A 19,223-nucleotide genomic window follows, 5' to 3' on the forward strand; every position below is an offset into this window, starting at 1 on the left:
TGTCTTCTCCTTCCTTAGGTCCCTTTTCTTCTTGTGCCTTTGAGTATCTTTTGACCTTTGATCATTCACACCCTGTTCGTTTTCCTTTTTCTTTCTCTTTTCTAAACCAGCTTCTTTGGTTACTAGCCCAACTTTGTTGAAGACATTTAGTTAACTAGCATGTTCTGGGCTGTGGGCGGAGGTTGGGCCTGCTGTTGTCCCTGCTCCCGATTCCTGTTGGCTGGACCTGATACATGACTCAGCTCTCCCTGGTTTCACTATGGACTCAGCTAGGACACTGATGGAACTTCGAGTTTTAGGAGTTATTAGCAGTCTTTTTATATTCCTTTGTCTGTTAGGTGAATATCATAGAAGCCATGTCCTCCCAGAGACAGCAGGATGGTGATAAAAGAATACCCAGGTGTACATTGAGAGGTTTTGGTCTCACTAGAAAGGAAGTGACTCTCACTGTGTGATTACATACTGAGCATATAGATTGGGCCACTGAGGAGATAAGTTTCTAAATAAGCAATTTCCTATCCTGGCTGGCCGTAGAGCAAGAGACGTTTTCCTGGTTAAGGAAGTCTGCTTTAACCCAGGCGAGCAGCAGTGTGGTTGTCTAAATCAGGCACTGGCAAACTACAGCCCATTGGTCAAATTTGTCTAGCTGCCTGATTTTGTAAATAAAGTTTTATTGGAACACAGCCATGCCCTTTTGTTAATGTATTTCCTAGCTGCTTTTGTGCTACAACAGAGTTGCATAAAGACACTCGAACCGTGTGACCCACTGAGTCTGAGATATTTACTGTCTAAACCTTTATCTAAAAAGCTTTCCGACTACTGGGTCTAAATGGTGAGTCCAGAGGGCAGTAAGTTTAATTACTTTCTCCAAATAGGGGTGATACTAGCGAATTTATATTATTAAAGTTTTAAGTTTGACCTGGTATCACATGGACTCTCCACTAGACCCAGTATCTAAAAACCATTTATTTTGAAACTTTAGATTAAGAACCATTTGGATGTATTAAACAAAGGTTCTGGCTCTTGCTGAAAATTTTTCTTTTTTAAATTTATTTCCTTTTTTTTTTTTTTTTTTTTTTTTTTGGTGGCATGCAGAATGTTAGTGTAGATTTCAGCACTGGAAAGATTTAAGCAGAGAAGTAATAGAACCTCACATACTTTTTAAGAACTCATCTTGACTTATTTTTCATTGTGTGCCCGTTTATATTCTTTTAATTTCTTACCCTGTGCATAATACTTCAGCTAAAGAAAACATTTATCATCTTTTTTTTTTTGGTCTCACTGCATGACTTGTGGTATCTTAGTTCCCAAACTAGGGATCGAACCTATGCACCCTGCAGTAGAAGCAGGGAATTGGAAAGTTTTCATTTTTAACAAGCATCTCAGATTATTCTGTAGATGATGGTGCCCAGGATCACACTTCAAGAAACACTGGCTTAATGGTCAGTGACTAAGATAGAAATTTCCATCTTTGTTCCAAGAGAATATCTAAGGCCGATATGTGTCACTAGCAAGTCAAGTAAGTTGCACCTTGGGATACAAGAGTCTCGCCCTTAGGTACAGTCCTGCCCTTACAGCAGGACAGTTTTACTTTTAAATAACAGTATCCTTTGGTGGGTCAGGCAGTTGAAAATTGTTGTTTATAAGCAAAAGTTAGCAACTGAACATGGTCATTTGTAATTCTTCATGCATGATACTCTTGGGAAGTTCCTAAAGAGATATATTTTAGTAGCTAAACAAATACTTCACTGCCTTAGAATTTTCTCTTATTTTGCCAGGGAATTTAAAAATAATCAAAATTATAGGAGTAGTTTTCCACAGTTAATGCAAGTATAGTACTGACAGTTTTGTGGTTTAAAAATGTGTATTATTGAGTATTAGCTAGCTCTCTAGAATTTCTGTGTGTTGCTTTCTCTGGTACCCTAGGCAGGCTCGCTCTTCTGATGTTTCTGCATGACCTTGGCCAGGAGCCCAGAATGTCTGTCCTGCCTGCCTTGCCTTTGTCTGTAATCACTTGGCTTCGCCACATTTGCAGGATATTTATTAAGGAACATTAGACAGGATTGAAAACATCAGATTAACTGCAGACGTTTTTCTAGGAAATGAAAGTTGTGGTACCAGAAGGAGAATGTGCTGTATTTTTATAAAGTGGTTTTTTTAAATTGTTATCTATTTTTAGGCTTGAACTCAAACTTGAATGTAAATATGGATATGAGCAGTATTAAAGAGCCACAGTCAAGACTAAGGAAGTGGACTACAGTGGACAGCATTTCTGTGAACACATCTTTGGATCAAAACTCCAGCAAACATGGTATAAGATGCGTTCTTATATTCTGACTTCTTAAAAACTGTCAAATACCAAATTTAGACCTCATTTTTAAATATATATTTTCATAGCTAAATTCTCTTAAGAACCTTTCCTCATTATTGAAAAGTGCTTTATTAGTTATTGAATCTTAGTTAAAACAAAGTGAAAGACCTTCATTGTGCTATTGTGAAAAAGGTCGGAGCACATTTATTTTTTTACTTATTCCCTCTTTAGATGGTCATTTAGATTTTTGCTCTTATTTTACTGTTTTAATGTTCCTCTTAACATTTATTCAGTTTAATCTGATATAAGGGATTAAAGACTTCCACCGTTAAAAAAAACAAACTTGATTTCTGCAGTTTCTTATCCATTCATTTAGTAAATGCTAATGAAGTATTTTCTGCTTTCCAAGAGCTGTGCTCAGTCGCCTGGCAGACATAGATACACGTGTGCATACGTGCATACAGTTGAGTGTGCAAGGAAAAGTACTTGCTCTGAAGGCCCTCATTGTTTGGTAGCAAAAATAAACGTGTGAACAACTTTAGTTTGCTGTGACAGGTGCTCTGAGAATTAATACATATAAAAGGAGAAACAGTATAAGAATGTAAATCAGTGGAAAAGTGAGTAAGGAATAACAAACCATGGGTGTGGCGGGTCTGCAAAGGCTTTAAACAGGGGCTCCTCTGAGCCGAGTCTTCGAGAGTTTACCAAAGGACTGGAGAAAGAACGACATGAAATGGGTGGCATGAGAAAAGCTCAGAGACAGGATAGCCTGGTGAGTTCTGCCACACGGGCATGTCCGGGGGTTGGCAGCCTGAGCGAGAGAAGAGGAGCAGGGTACAGCTGCTGTAGTAGGCATGGAGCAGTCAAGGAAAACTTCTGTGCCTGCACAGTCACTCTAAACCTGAAGCATGTGGCCACCTAAAGGTGCCCAAGGCTCAAAGGAGTCAGAGGGAAAGTGGGAAACAGACATGAGAAGAGGGAGTGCATTGAAGGGAGCATTAGAATTAAGGACAAAAGGACTGGGTAACTAACTTCGCTCATTCTGCAAATGCATGATTATCTTTAATGCGCCTCCCGTTTATCTCCTTCCTCAGTCCAATCTTGTACCTCACCCTGGGCTCAAGGGTTGTTCCCAAGTAGCCTCCTCCAGGCTTTGTGCTTGAATAGCACCTCTTATGCATGTCTGTCTTCTGTAAGTATCCATCTGGGCCTGTCTCCATCACAGGGAGGAGTGAGTCTGTGCTTTGCTTACCTAGTCCCAGTGGGCGCATTGCAGCATTCGGGAAACCTTTGTTAGGTGAAAGGATGAGTAGACGATAATGCGTTTATTGGTAGAGGAAATGTAGGAAACGAAACAGGCCTGCTGGGGCAGATAATGGGTTGATTTTCGAGGGTGGTGTTAATATTTTGAAAATACCTCAACATGGACAAGCCCCGTAGAGGCCTAGTACTCAAAAGAAAAATCTGGGCTGGAATAAGATTCAGTGTTCATCAGAATGTTGATGATGTGGACATGGACGAGGTTGCCCAGACTGATGGAGCACAAAAGGGAATAAGGACAGAATCTTGGAGCCAGTGGCAATAAAGAAACCTGGAGGAGAATGGGTGGAGAGATAGGTTGTGGAGACCCAGAGAAGTGTTTCTGCCATTTGATTGTCTGTCTTCTCAGGTTAAAATAAATTTTTCCATGTCTACTTGACGTGTCTGAGCCTCAGTTTCTTTGTAAAAATGAAATATTTCCTTCCTTGCACTGCTGTTGTAGGTATAATATGTTTCATATTCTCAAGTGCTTGGTATGCTATTCCGGTGTGTAGTATGCACTGTATAAATGGCATGTCATCATTTAGCATAGGTTTTGAAGTCACACTTGGAATTTGATCCTAGTTCTTGCATAGTGTTTGCATCTGTGAAGTGGAAAGGAAGCATTGTGGAATTACTGAGGGTTGAATGAGATAACATAAAGCTCCTGTCTCATTGCCTGGCATGAGACATGCAAGTAGTGGGTGGTGGTATCTTCTATTATTGTTTTTCATTCAATTCAGTTAGTAACTTTACATTTTGTACTTTATCTTCTCTTTTTTTAAACTTTTATCTGCTTTTTATCATTTTTTTACCATGCATTTTATTGTTTAATTCTGCATAAACCTGGAATGTGAGCAGTGAATTTTTAAATTTTTTAGTAATTAGCTTAGACAATAAATACTTTTATACCTGTATACATAGCAGTCTAATGAACATATTCTAGTAACATTCTCTTCAGAATAACGAGGAAGTTGATGCTTTTCTTTTACTTCAGTGTAGGTTCCTATTCTTTTTTCTTAATTTAACGTAGAGTTGATGTACAGTATTACACAAGTTACAAGCATACAGTATAGTGATTCACAGTTTTTGAAGGTTATACTCTATTTATAGTTATTGAAAAATACTGGCTAAATTCCCTCTAAATTTCAGGTTTTAAAAGGTTGTGTTTTTGTGTTTTAAGCTTTTCAGCCTGTTTAACGAAGGTGCTTTTTCATATCCTAGTAAGTCTGGTTGTTTATACTGTCATTTTCTCCCTGAACTCCTCCTGTTTGCCCCGTGGTTCTTTTCCTTCTCTTGCTACATCTCTTCATCTTGGTGGAGACTTAGAGGCTTCTTCTCAGGCACATTCTTTGTGTTTGCTTTGTTTTCTGTTTTCCTTACATTACAAAGAGAAATGCTAATCATTTTATTTCTATTATTAATATTTTGGTGCCATTTGTTCTTTTTCCCTTATAAGAGTAAAATCGGGATCTAACTTCATGTATTTTAGGAGCGATCCCCAAATGGCGGGTCTGTGTGTTACGTGCTGTTAGACCCTCACCATTTTGAAAATAAGTTTTTTGGAACCAGCATCCGTTCAAACGTTCACGAAGTTTTGTGTTCAGATTTCTGGAATCTCTGCAGAATGGAAAGATCTGCCGGTGCCAATCTCCAGAGCTGTCACCATCCCGAGCTGAGTGGCTGCTTACTCTCTCGTTCTTCCCACTCCCCTCCCCCTGGTGGGGAAATATTTTTCTATACTCCCTAACCAGAGGGATATTTCCCTGAAATTGTGTTTCTACTTGAGGAAGGACCATGGGATTTTTTTTCTAAAGGGAACTTGCTTCACTTGTTTATAAAACCTGATTGGCTCTATTGGCATTTGTATTTCTATGCTATAGAAAATGGGGGCTGTTTTTCTAATAGTAGCAGAGGAGTGTGGAGATCATTTTTTTTAAGGACGAATGATCTGATCGCAGTATTCAGGCTCACGTCAGAGATGGGCTGAGCCTGGAGACAGGAGAGGCCTGTGGGAAATGTTTGGCTGGCTCTGATAACTTGCATCACAGTCTTACACGGGTTCTATTTTTATCTCCATCTAGTGAAGCTTAGCAGGCTAGCAAGATAGTTGTGGAGCTGAGAAGAAAGGGCAAAGTCAAGAGAACTGTTTGTGTCAGAGATCCCCAGGTACACTAGTTGTCCTAGAGAACTCACAGAACTCAGAGAGAAGTATAATATTCATGGTTATGGTTTGTTACAGCGAAAGAATACAGATTAAAATCAGCAAAGGCAGAATGTGCATAGAAGAGAGTCCAGGAGAAACTAAAAGAAGCTTTCTGTTGTGTTCCCCTCTCAGTGTGATCTCTTGGACTTGATTCTCCCAGCAGCAGTGTGTGAGAACATGTACAAAGTATTGCCAAGCAGAGACGCTCACTCAAGCCTTAGTGTCCTCAGTTTTTATCAGGAGTCAGTAGTCCTGGAACACACTTATGTGTCAATCTCTAGCACCCTGCAGACCCTACATACATAACTCTCTTTTTCTGTGATTGCAAAGATTTCGGAATCATTTTGATTTGGGTTGTGTGTTGAGACATAAAAAACATGATCCAGGCCCCATGCACAGAAGAATAGATGTTCACCACAAGTCCTGTTGTTATCAGAAACTCTTGCATGGCCATGGTTGTGCAAAGGAACTCTTATCTGGCAGCTGACAGGCTCTTCTGTGAGCTACAGGAGCCCAGCAACCGTCAAGGGCTGGTCTTGGAGCTCTTTGCCATGTGCAGCCTAGCCCTGCTGTGCTAACCCTTCTCTGTGCACCTTCCACAGTCAAAACACCAGGGGAGCAGAGTGGAGACAAGGATGTTGAACCCCGGAGTTGTGGAGCAGTGAGGGTTGGACTGGGCTCTGGGGTGTTTGTGATACTTTATACTTTATGGTCCCAAGATTCTGTTTTCTTCACCAGTTTTTTAAAACCCCTTGCCCCTTGTCGCCCAGAGAAAAGTACAATGTTCAGGAGCAGGAATACGTTTATTTCAGAGTTGAGGGCTGTTGCTTATAAAGAAATAAAAGGTATCATATAAAATTATATGAAAGAGCTAAAACCAAATATATATCAATTTGATTAATGTAAGTGGGTCAAACTAATTTATTAAAAGAAATTCATATTGAATCCCAAAGTAAAACCTGACTGTATGCTATATACAGGGAACCCACAACAAAATGATTCCAAAATCTTTGTGATCACAGAAAAAGAGTTTATGTAGAAAGCAAAATTGACAGGATTTAGTTATTTTAGATAATAAGAGCTAGGAGAGACTTGTTTTCTAACTTAAGTAACATCAGATCTATGTTCCCCTGTTTAGTATTAAAAGGATATTTTGTGACATCGATTCCTTTCCTTTTCATTGGATTTTCTCTTAAAACTTTGACTAACCTTGGCTTAAAGGTCAGGTTGCTGCTTTGTACACACTGGACTGATGATTACCCGAAATTGAAGGTCAAATTGCCATGTAATTGAAGGAACATTGGAACCTGAATCAAGCAGCCCTGAATTCTAAGCTAACATGCCTCTCAGTGTTGTATTACATCTGGAGTTTCCCTTAAAAGTGGCAGCTGAGACAATGAAAAAATGTCAAAAGAAATACGGATTCTAGAATCAACACTTAACTGCAGTGTATTATCTCTGCTATGTATTAGCAGTGGCAAGTAACTTAACCTTTCTGAACTTCAGTCCATCATTTGCTCAATGGGAGTAATAATAGTACCCCTTGTGGTGTTTTGAGGATGAGTAAGGCAATATCTCTGAAGCACTTAAGCACTAACCAGGGTTAGACACATAAGTGACCAGTGGAGAGCCTTCCTCGTTATTGCTGTTGCCATCATTGTTATGTCATGAATGCCCTCCCTCTAAGACAGGGCCATTTCTCCAGTGTAAATCCAGCTCTATTTGCTTAAACTAAAACCTCCCACATAAATTTTATGTTTCATTTTTCTGATGTTCTCTATCAGTATTGACTGATAGAATGTAACTGGACCATGGCTAACACTTAAGTCACGTCTATTTTCCTTTTTAACAAAATGAAGTTTTAATAAGTAGAAATTGTTTCTTTTTAACAAGTGGAGGACAGGGAGTGCTTTTATTATTGCTGGTTCTTGCATAAGAATTAATCACTTGAAATTTGGCAATCATGCTTAGTCACTATATTACTTAGAACTACTACTTTATATATCCTACTTTATTTCCAAGTGACTTTAATTCAGCTAAGATACATAGCTCACGCAGATAAAAGTAATAGCTCGATGAGGACGCCAGAGAAGGGAGGGCAGTGGAGTTGGTGGGATCACTGACTCAAGTCAGGGATGCGTTAGTGCCCACCAGTGAGTGACTTGAGGTCCTGTGTTTTACCAGAAGCTCATAGCTGGAGCAGCCCTGGGTCCATGAACCAAAACTTTCCTCATATCTATTTCAAAATCTGCAATAGACAAGAGACTTTCCTTTTGTTGTCAAATCAAGTTTTGTGTGTCTGACACACAGTGAGGCCAAACAAACGGAAATGTCGGAGTTTGGAATAGCGTATTGCAAGGCCAATCAAGGAGAATGTTCAGCTGGTGCTCAAAAAGCCCAACTCGCCGTGGTTTTCAGGGGAAGAGGTTTTTTATAGGCAGAATTGAGGGGGTGGACTGCAGGGGTATTACCGTCCTCTGATGGGTGGTGAAATAACACGGTGGTGGCTCAGGAGTCTCAGCCACTAGCCTTCTGGTCCATCCTCTGGGGTCCGGTGCTCACGCTCAGCCTGCAGTCACCGCCCTCCACCTGGCTGGGGGTTGTTAACATAGCCTGGGAGGAGGAAGCAGGGCCTGGCTGTACTGTTGTTTCTTGACTGCCTTTCCTTTGTTTCTGTATTCCCTCCCTCCCCTAATTGAATCAGCCATTTGGAACTCAGGGAAGGTCTAGGAGGCCGAAATCTTTTTTCTACAAACAAGAAATGGGGGACACGGAAAAGCTTTTGTACGCGGGAGAACCCCAGAGGGATCTGATAGGTTTCACTTTCTTCACCCTTGCTCCTCCCCATTCCAGAAATTGAATCTAGAAATGTAAGAGGCATTCTCTTTTTTAAAAAGTTTACTGAGATAATTTACATGGACAGGCCTGCTTTTAAAGTGTGCACTTCTGTGGCTTTTAGTACATTCTCAGCGTTGTGTGCCCATCACACCGTCACCCCGGAGGAACCCCTTTGGTGTCATCCCTCCCACCTCCATTAGCCATAAGTGAAAACTAGCATTTTTGTTTTCTATAGATGTGTCTGTATTGGACATTTCATGTAAGTGGAAGCATGTAATATCTGGTCTCTTACGGCTGGCATTTTTGGCTTAGCATAATGTTTTCAAGGTTCATCTGTGTTGCAGCATGCTGTATTTCATTCCTGTTTATAGTTGAATTGGATCACATGTACCACGTTTTGTTTATGTACTCATCAGTTGGTGGATATTTGAGCCTGAGAGATATTCTCGATTTCCTCCTCCCTCCAGTCTCCCCATCCAGTCCATCTCGATAGTGCCCATTCTGCTTTCTGGTTTAGGCATCTGTTGCGTCTCCTAATGGTCTCCCTGCTTCCGTGCTAGCCTGCCTTCTCTTTTCTACACTACAGCACATGTGACTTCAGAACAAATGGAACTGTATTAGTATGACTTCCCTTCCTAAAACCCTTAGATAAAGTGAACTCATTGCCAAATCCTAGGGTGTTGCCAATTGTGAAGGCTTGAGGGAACAGACAGGGCATCAGTCAGTCTGCAGTGGTGGGGCCGGGGCAGCTAGAACACGCAGCACCCCACCTCAGGGTCTTTGAATTGCAAGCATTTAAGACAAAATGTCCTGGTCGTTGCTGCCCTTCAAGATCAGGGCCCAGCTCCTTCATGTTGTTCACTCTCCCATTTACTATTTTTTGGACCCAGTGATCTTTCAGTTCCTGAGAAGTGGCAGTTTTTCTCCTCCAGTCTTTGTGCAGGCCTCACCCACTGGCTGGAATTTTCCCCCCAAACTCTTTCCATGCCGGCCCTTCACCTCCTCACCATGCATTCTCCCCTTCCGCCCTCTGTCCTTCAGCTTTTCTGTCAATGAATATACTGTCACTGAGGCCCAGGACCCCACTGGAGAGAGGTGATTGAGGTCTTGAAGAAAGTTCAGGGCTTTTTTCCTCCTGACATCTTCACCTAAGCTACAGAACACAGTTTGGAACCCACAGATCTAATGAAAGGTTTTCTTACTGTGTTTGACAGACTACAAGAAATAAAAGTGATGGTGTTTTTTGCTCACACTTCCCTTCCATTTTCTCTTTTTCAGGTGCTATTTCAAGTGGTTTCAGGCTGGAAGAGTCTCCGTTTGTTCCCTATGACTATATGAACAGCAGTACTTCACCAGCCAGTCCTCCAGGTTCAATAGGAGATGGCTGGCCACGTGCCAAATCGCCTAACGGCTCTAGCAGTGTTAATTGGCCACCAGGTAAGATGCTGGCATCTTCTTTTGTGGGAGTTTGTTTCCATTAAGATTTCAGTACCTCTGGACATACGAATCATTTGGCCCCAGTTCTGTGTGATTGGCCTGAACTACACAAAGGGTGGGGGGAGAGCACAGAAATGGAGAATGAGAAGTTGAGCATCGGGTTTGGCTGCTGAGTGGCCTGGCCTGTTCCTGGTGTCTGTGTGCTGTGAAGGCAGGGTGAGTTAGTCCAGCACGAAGAATGATAGAAACCTGTGTTCATTGTTGTTCTCCAGCGGTGTCTGGGGACTGACATGACAGCATTTCCACCAACTGAGGAACACCAGAAATGCACTTAGGGCCTGCTTTGTCCTGTCCACGTTGCTGTAGCTTTGTGACTGTAATAAAGCACTTTAAAATATGAAAAATATAAACCCAGAGAAATTACTTCATGCAAAAATTTGCAAGTTACTCATTAATAATAGCTTATATTAGTTGTGGTATTAAATCAGCCTGTTAGGGTGTTGAAAAATAATTTGAGAATATTGGGAAATATTTGAGAATTGCATAGACTTTAGGAATAAAACTTTGGGATCGTTAATAGTGGATTTTTAGATGATGATTAAGCCTGAACTAATTTTAAGTTTTTTATTTCCAGAATTTCGCCCTGGTGAACCATGGAAAGGTTATCCAAACATTGACCCTGAAACTGACCCTTACGTCACTCCTGGCAGTGTCATAAACAATCTTTCAATTAATACTGTGCGGGAAGTTGACCACCTCAGGGACAGGAACAGTGGTACGTAGGCGGGTGCAGCTTATGGTTTCTGAAGGGTGCAGGGCCGTGTGAGCGGGGCTCAAGGCAGACGTGAAGCTGAGCAGCAGGGGTCACTCCAGCACAACACAGCGCCTGACACCCAAGGGTCTGTGACAGTGGTAACAGAATTCTCGGTCACCATAGGTGACTCTCAGCCACTTTTTAATTGGTGAGGATTTATTATCACTTGATAGGGTGAACACGTATATTAACTTAGTTAACCCAAAGAACCAACAGACATTTGCTTTCCAATAACTGTATTTACCTATTTTTATAAGAAGTTGCCATATTGTGGTTATTAAGAAATGGCTTTCTTATGAAAGATGTTATATTATTATTTGTTTTCACACTCTGGGTATTAAAGAACTTTCCTCTGGAGAAACTTTCTTGGTCTGTCAGAGTGAAAATAAGAGCAGTTTAAGGGTCCATGCATTTGGATGCGCTTTGCAATGGATTATCACATAAAATCCTCCTCCTCCCTCCCACGGGGTAATTTCTCACCATGTACAGGAATGCCAGGCACACACGCAATAGAGGAAAGGTGAGCAAAATGAAGGAGGATAGATCTTTGTCTGTAACATACATCCTCACCGCTATCTCTTTAAACAGTTTGTAACAAAGGAAATGTCAAACAGTCAACACTTTCTATCAACTACATAGTTTGTTGACAGATGTTTGCCAGGTCACAGTGGTGAGATAAGAATGCTCGTTGTTCTGAAATGGCTGAATTAGCCGACGGCTGTGTGTGGAGCCTGGAACCGCTGCTTCCACAGGAGAACGTGGGCAGTGAGCGCGCGTGTCCTGTAGCTAGTGAAAGGATCCAGCAGCAGGAACTACTGCAGAGATTCACGGAATGGTCGGGTCTGGAGCTAAACTAGAGAGTAGTCATCAAGGGGATTTGCAGTAATAGGAAGAGAGGCTAGGTTCTGGAGAACATGGGGCACAGTGGGGAGGAACAAAGGCCTGGCCCACTGCTGGTGCCGGTGCCAGGGAGCCTTGCTGAGCTGCCCAGCTAGAAGTCACAAGTTCAGAGACAGGCCAGGGACGCAGACGGAGCCTGGTACTGAGAAGCAAGGCCAGTGTTGCAGAGACACGTACGGGGAGACGGGACGGGTGGGAGAGGGACCTCCTCTGGGCCCAGGTGGAGGCAAGAGGGAGACTGCCGTCGTGGGCGCCGTGCCCGAGGCCCTGAGGACGCCTGTGGCCGTCCTGTGGCACACTCCCCAGCTGCAGGCTCTCCGAATGCGTTTGCGTCCCGAACGCCGGGCCTCCTGCCCTAACGAGTGGCTCACTGGGCTCTTCCTCGTGCAGGGTCGTCCTCATCCTTGAACACCACGCTGCCTTCAACTAGTGCCTGGTCATCCATTCGTGCCTCCAACCACAGCGTTCCCCTCAGCAGCACAGCACAGAGCGCCTCAGGTGGGCCCGCGCCCCGGCCCGGCCAGCCCGGAGTCGCCTCGCGGGGCTGGGGGAGTGCGTTCTGGACTGGGGCGGCAGTGTTGACACTCTTCGCCCCCTTCTAGAATGTATCGTATCCAGTCCTCATTTGTTAAAATAATCAGGTTTCACTGAATAGCCACTCTCATCTGAGATTAAATGTAATTTAGTTCAAAGCAGTAGTCCTCAACTATCCGTAGTGAAGGACCTTTTATTTTTTTTAACGCCCAGTCCTTTGCAGACGGATCACTTTGGTAAAATACAGTAAACCCGAACTTGAAATTGCTAGAAAAATGATTACAGCCTTGGGGGTTAGAGCAGTGTCAGAGTGCTCTCAAAGTTTACAAAGGCTCACTCTGAATTTCTCGTACTGTCACAAGCCAGTAGTAAGCTGGGTGGTGAGCAGTCTTCCCATCACAGTTTGAGATGTGCTGGCTTAAAGACATGCTCCTTGTGATCAGGTAGAAAAAACAGTTGACGGTGACGGAAGTTATAAAATTTTTCTGTTGGCTTCTGCTCCCTCCGCTTTTTTTAGCCTTCTTTTTTATTTAGTTTCCTGTATTCCTGTTCGTGCACTGGACCCATAGGCAAATTGCTTACCCTCTCTGACCCTCAGTAGAGAGTGTGTGAGGATCAGAAGTACGCCACAAGCCCAGCAGGCCAGTGGCGTGCTGTGAATGTCTGCTGTGAGGACTGACTCCCTGAGTCGAGGCTACTTTTTTCATGAGTGAACCGCAAAATGCTAAAATCCAATGGTCTGAGTATCAGTCTTGAGGGACTCCTTATGATTATTAAGCTATGGAGTTCCCACTCGCTCTTTGGAGCAGTTCAAAGCAGTGTTCAGTGTGTTGTTGTGTTAGCTGGATTAAGGGTCTCACAGGTCTTAAAACTATTAATGAGACAGTCTGTTTTGAGCCAAGGGAGCAGGTTCCTTTTTAAAGTTTATTTTTGTTTGATCTGTTTTTAGTGGAGGAATTGGTACTGTCATTACTTAAATTTTCTCTTTTCTGAAAGCATTTCTCTCCTTTCTCCCCGTCTTTGTTTTTCTCCTTTGAGTAGCCAGAAATAGTGATTCCAAATTGACATGGTCCCCTGGTTCAGTTACAAACACCTCTCTGGCTCATGAGCTGTGGAAGGTCCCTCTGCCACCTAAAAACATCACTGCTCCGTCCCGCCCACCTCCGGGACTGACTGGTCAGAAGCCACCCTTGTCTTCGTGGGATAATTCTCCCCTTCGAGTAGGTGGAGGATGGGGAAATTCTGACGCCAGGTATACCCCAGGTAAGACAATGTGCAAGAGGGTGGTTTCTTGTGGTTCATTCGCTGAACACCAGCCAGTACCATCAGTCTAGTTTAACAGACCTGAGAAGGAGACTGTTGCGTTACCCTCTATAAAGCAGGATTAGAATGTAATGCAGCATAAGATTCCTAGTTCATTACTGTCTTCGGCCATGCTTTTGAGAGTCTTAAATTTTACTTTAAATTTTGCCCACATTACTTGGGTTTCCCCAGAAACACACACCCGTCAGCAGTGAAGTTAGGAGAATGGGGACCCCTCCTTTCAGAAGCTGCTCAGGAGCTCATCTCACTCGGTGTAGTAACTTCCTGTATGTGGCAGACTTGTGTTGACACCACGTCACATGGAGAAGGATCATCTGACGAACCCGGGGTCAGTGGGGACAGCCCATCTGGGCCTTTAAGGATGGGGCCTGTTTTGGGGTGAAAGCTTGGCCTGTACTTAGGATTATCAGAAAATTTATTGATTAAACAGGGACAGTTCAGAGTGAAAGGGGGTGCTGTTAATTAACCATACAGGCCTAAACCGGCCTGTCCTAGGAACCCTGGGACAAATGATTCCCACCCACCTGCTCCTTCTCTAAACAACTAACACGGGATCACGTCCCCGCCGCCTCCCCCAGCGTACACTGCACACACAGCCACAAACATGGCTCAGGGCTCAACTGCTCCCCTGTCCCCCAAGTGCACGAAGTTTTCTCATCTCCAGGCTGAAAATTGTAGTGAAACCTCATTAATAATAATTTCCGATCTTTAGACCAGTGATTGGTTGAAATAAAACTTAAAATGTTTCCTTAGAGGGAAGGTTTTAATTATGTGAAAAGAACACTTGAGTCTGTTCCAGGTTACTAAATGCAAGTTAGCTTGGTGTGATGTGTTAGCGATTCTTTCAGGCCGCAGGCATCTTCTGGGTGCCAGCTCACCCCTTGGCGGTGCATGATGAGGGGGCGTCATAAAGGTGGCCTAGGAGCCCTGACCCTCAGGGTGGTGGATAGAGTCGGGCGGGATCAGGAAGCCTGTGTGAGTCAGCCATGTCAGCAGAGGGACAGCGTAGGCCAAGGCGCCGAGAGCTGGGGAAACACAAGGTTTCCTGTTGAAGTCGGAGCTTGGCCAGGGTTGGGGGTGGTGTTCAGGGAGTGCTGAGCGGCCTTCAGCTGTGACATGTAGCCATCTTCTAAAGGGTTTCTGAGGTTCTTTTGAACAGCTTTAGACAGGAGTGACTGGATCATGTCTTGAGCTTGGCTGGTGGGAGAGGGAGACGGTGCCTTGGGGCCGGACAGGAAAGCCAGATTCAGAGCCCCTATCGTAGCCCAGACTAAACAAGGAATGTCTGGGTGATCGCAGGCTCTTAAATCCCCTCTAACTTCGCACCCTGTGGGACGTGCGTGCAAAGTCATCCAGCACCTGAGATGATCATGAAGTTAGGCTATTCCCCAAGTAGGGAATAGGTTTAGCTTTATAAATGGGAAGAGCCCAAAGGCATCTGGCCTTTGATTCACTCGCCCACCGTGATGAATTGACAGCCCTCTGAGCCCCTCACCCCCAGAGGCTAAGCCATGTGCCCCAGGAATTAGCTGCTGGTCAGAGCTGGAGTGAGGTGGCATCCTGGCCTGCGGGGAACATACCCCAGGTAGAAGCACAGGTGAGTAAGAAGGAAGGAGACAGATGCCCTGAGCCCAGGTGATCTTTCTGAATCTCTGCAGTGTAACTGGGCTGTGTTTGTCCTGAATAGTCATTCGGGCCAAAGTCTGGCAAGACTGACTTGTCCTTTTTCTTCCTTCTTTAGGTTCCAGCTGGGGTGAGAGCAGCTCAGGGAGAATAACAAATTGGCTTGTTCTAAAAAACCTTACACCTCAGGTAAGAACATCAGGTATCCTGGTGGATGGTGTCCTGGTTCCAGGTCACATGGAAGCAAAGGTTTCCATGCTGGTGTGAGTCTGAGATGAGGACTGCCCGGGCCTGCTCAGCGGACTGAACAGATGTCAAGGCCTGGCAGAGAATGGTCTTCGGATACCTCAGGCAGGCTGGTGGTCTGATCCTGTGGTTCTTACGCTATGAAATGCACGGGAGCTGATCAAAACCAGAGTTCTAGATCTTACCCCACAGACCCTCATGTAGCAGACCTGGGCTAGGACCAGGGGTCTGCATTTCAGGGCGTTCAGATGAGTTTAATGCAGGTGGTCCTTGTACCGCATTTTGAGAAACCGTGTCTGCCCGTTTAGATGAGAACATTTTCTTAGTCCCTGGACGACCCCCTCCTCTGGAGGCTGGGTGTTAAGAGCCCACCCCCCTCCTCCCCAGGGAGCAGTGCCTTGATGAATCCTGTCCTCAGGGCAGGGAAGAGAGAAGACCTGAAGCCACAGCAGGGGCAATGGCTAACTAAAGAATTGGGGATCTGGGGAGTGCCCCGGAGTCTAGAGGCCACAGAGGTACGGCTCTGGGACCAGCGGAGGCGGGGAGGGAGGCACTGTGCCCGTGACAGCAGTGAGTCCCAGTGCAGAGTGGCACCAGGAGTGAAGGACCTTGGGCAAGAGAGAGAACCAGAGTCCCAGCCTGGGACCACCTCCCGGGACGGTCCCCGCGGCAGTGCATCTAACTGGCAGCTCCCCGGCTCTGTCTCCTAGATTGATGGCTCAACTCTGCGTACTCTGTGCATGCAGCATGGCCCACTGATAACATTCCACCTGAACCTCCCACATGGAAACGCTTTGGTCCGTTACAGTTCAAAAGAAGAGGTAGTGAAGGCACAAAAGTCTCTGCACATGTAAGTTGCCCATTCTGCGCAGGTGCCTGGAAAATGCCCCTGGGGTCTCAGGTTCGGAATCCTTGTTAGGGCCCCCTCGGGCAGCTGGAAGTGCGGCCGGTGACCCTGCGCACCACCCCGGGCCGCCCCGTGCGGCCCGGCAGTGAGCACCTCTGAGCAGCTGCGGCCTCCTGTGTTTTGGCTCCAAGGACAGCGTTCAGAAGGGAGCTCATCACCCCAGATCAAAGTGGCCCTAGAAAGTCCCTTAAATTGCCAGTTAGGAGACAGGACGTGATCTTGACGCCTCAGCAGAGCTGGGTGGCATGTCTGGGTCGGGGAGCCCTGGGCGCTGGGGCGCGCGCGGGCTAGCGGGAGGGCCCTCGGCGTCCTTGTGTGCCCTGCCCCCTGCTTTCCCCCTGACTGTGGCTCAGACTCCGCAGCTGGCCCGTCTTCACCAGGCCCACCTGTGTCTCTCTCCTCCAGGTGTGTACTGGGGAACACTACTATTCTTGCTGAGTTTGCCAGTGAAGAGGAGATCAGTCGTTTCTTTGCACAAAGTCAGTCTCTGACCCCTTCTCCCAGCTGGCAGTCTCTCGGGTCCAGCCAGAGCCGGCTGGGCTCCCTCGACTGTTCCCACTCATTCTCCAGCCGGACCGATCTCAATCACTGGAATGGTGCTGGGCTGTCGGGAACTAACTGTGGAGACCTTCATGGCACTTCCCTCTGGGGGACCCCACATTATTCCACAAGCCTGTGGGGTCCTCCCAGCAGCAGCGACCCCCGGGGAATTAGCAGCCCATCCCCCATTAATGCTTTTCTTTCTGTTGACCACCTGGGTGGGGGTGGAGAGTCCATGTAACGGTGTAGACTAGGCTCACGAACTTCGACCTCAAGCCGCGAAAGAAAGGAGCACTAAGTTGGGCTCGCCGCCTGCAGCCAGGGGCCACCTGTGGGAACAGCTATTCTCTGCACATTTTCCACTTTGTTTTCCCTGAAACATATCAGTTTGAATACTTGAATCATGCAGGCCAATATTATAATGTGAAAAGGTATCTATCTATTTACACTCCCAAATAGCGCCATACATGCTAAGCCGTGTAGAATGAGCTCACTTGTGTACACTCATCATGTTTAGCCTTTGAGTTCTCTTTTTTTTTCTCCCCCCTTCCTACCCCTACCCCCCATTCATTCTTTTTCTCTTCTTTTTGCAAACAAGTTTTTTGGGCTGATAATGTATGAGCTTTTAACTTTGCACTGAAGGGTGTTCTCTCCGTCTACTCGGCAATATGGGGAGGGCAGCCGTTCCAGTGTAAATGTTTACTCAAGGATGTTCTTAAGGTGTGCGCTCTCTACTATGCCTTGATGTTTGCCTACCTTATTGTGGTATCGTGGAGTTTAAAAGATCAAGTTATGATACTGACTTAGGACTATAAATGAAAGTATTGCACCAGTTTTTTCATGTTATAAAACTAAAGAATTTCACTCTGCAGTTTGAAAAACTGTGGCCACAGCTGTGACTTGCAGCCCACCTGCCACCCAGGACGGGCCCTGCACTTTGAATAGGCTTTCCATTTTGTTTTGAAGGTTCCCACGTTGAGCCTTCTTGTTTACAGATTTTTTTGTTTGTTTTTTGAGAAAAAAAAAAAAAATGTTTACTCTTCCATCATTTAAAAAAAAATTAAAAGACAAAAAAAAAAAATGGAGGATGATTTAAAAGATGCTTTCTATCTCTGGGAAAAAGGAGCAGCATTTGGCCATGTTCTTTTGTTTTTCTATTCCTGTCCTAAATCAAAGAGCATGGTTCTCAGGAAAACCAGTTCCCCAGTTTAAAAAAACAAAAAAAAAAAACCACAAAAAAAAAACTCCTTGTAGTTTCTTATAGGAAAAAAGAAAAACCCCAACTTTTAGCACTGATACTACATATTGCTCTGTTTAAGAATTTTCTCTGCCAAAAAAAAAAAGAAAAGAAAAAAACAAAAAAATGCTTAAAGCTGGAGTTTGAGATTCTGCTTTCAGATGCTGTCTTTTTATTAGTGAGTGATGATGGTTTGCTAATAATCAATAGGTAATAATTTTTTGTAATCCCATCAAGTGGCTCTCTGTTTCCGCTCTCGTGACTGTGTTAATGTTTAACTGTTGTACCTTAAAAGCCGAAATCAGTAACTATGCATACTGTAACCAAGATATTGGGCTTACAGAATTGTTCGTTGTATAAAGAAAATTTTAAATGTTGTTGCAAACTAACGAGTTACACCATTTTTAAAATTTCTTTCTCGCCACCCCCCCCCCCCCCTTTTTTTGCCCACAAATGGTATTATAATGCTTGCTTAGTCAAAGAAGAGAGACTAAACAAGGGTAAAAATTTTAACAGTACAGAATTTGCCATCATTTCATTGCCTTGATTCTAACTGTTTGTGTCCTAAGATGCAAAAGAAGTCAGTGGCTTTTAACTGTTTACAAATAGAATGTGATTGTAAAATGTACAGTTTGGTTGTGTTTGAATTATGAACTTTCTTCAGATATAATAAACCATGACTTTTTGGCTGCTCAACATTAACTGTCTCTTTTTTGTGAATTTATTTGTACGCTCTTTTTTATAACGAAAGTTTCAAAGTTGCTATGTATGAGGGTTCTCATAGAGCAACCGAGTTAAAAAAAAAAAATCTAAGCAAATATTTGAACATTTTATCCGAACTTATTCACAATTTCACCCTGAAATAATGTGAGAACAATGGGAAACTGTTGCTTGCTCCTTCCTACCCTCTCTGAGCATCTTTGGGATCTTGTTGCTCAAAACTCTCCTGTGACTTCATCTTCCCCACCATTTGTGCCCATCTCAAGCCTCAGCAAGAGACCATTTGGA

At 44.2% G+C, this 19,223-nt stretch overlaps 1 protein-coding gene across 7 annotated transcripts in view; it reads left to right on the forward strand.

The window, feature by feature from the left end:
- The window catches only part of TNRC6A (trinucleotide repeat containing adaptor 6A), a 95,326-nt gene extending 76,413 nt beyond the window's left edge, over nucleotides 1–18,913 (forward strand). For 6 of the 7 annotated variants that reach the window (XM_061153039.1, XM_061153035.1, XM_061153033.1 and 3 more), the window contains 8 exons: nucleotides 2,180–2,311; nucleotides 9,933–10,091; nucleotides 10,726–10,866; nucleotides 12,196–12,303; nucleotides 13,381–13,602; nucleotides 15,404–15,474; nucleotides 16,242–16,381; nucleotides 16,844–18,913. In XM_061153039.1, coding sequence (XP_061009022.1) covers nucleotides 2,180–2,311; nucleotides 9,933–10,091; nucleotides 10,726–10,866; nucleotides 12,196–12,303; nucleotides 13,381–13,602; nucleotides 15,404–15,474; nucleotides 16,242–16,381; nucleotides 16,844–17,219 — 1,349 coding nt within the window. In that variant the 3' untranslated portion in view covers nucleotides 17,220–18,913. Of the gene's footprint in view, nucleotides 1–2,179; nucleotides 2,312–9,932; nucleotides 10,092–10,725; nucleotides 10,867–12,195; nucleotides 12,304–13,380; nucleotides 13,603–15,403; nucleotides 15,475–15,918; nucleotides 16,047–16,241; nucleotides 16,382–16,843 lie in introns of those variants that run through there. The other variant, XR_009694432.1, reaches the window with a different exon arrangement.
- The last annotated feature ends 310 nt before the right edge of the window (nucleotides 18,914–19,223 follow it).

The sequence above is a fragment of the Dama dama genome, chromosome 10, assembly GCF_033118175.1.
Source record: "Dama dama isolate Ldn47 chromosome 10, ASM3311817v1, whole genome shotgun sequence".
NCBI classification, from domain to species: domain Eukaryota; kingdom Metazoa; phylum Chordata; class Mammalia; order Artiodactyla; family Cervidae; genus Dama; species Dama dama.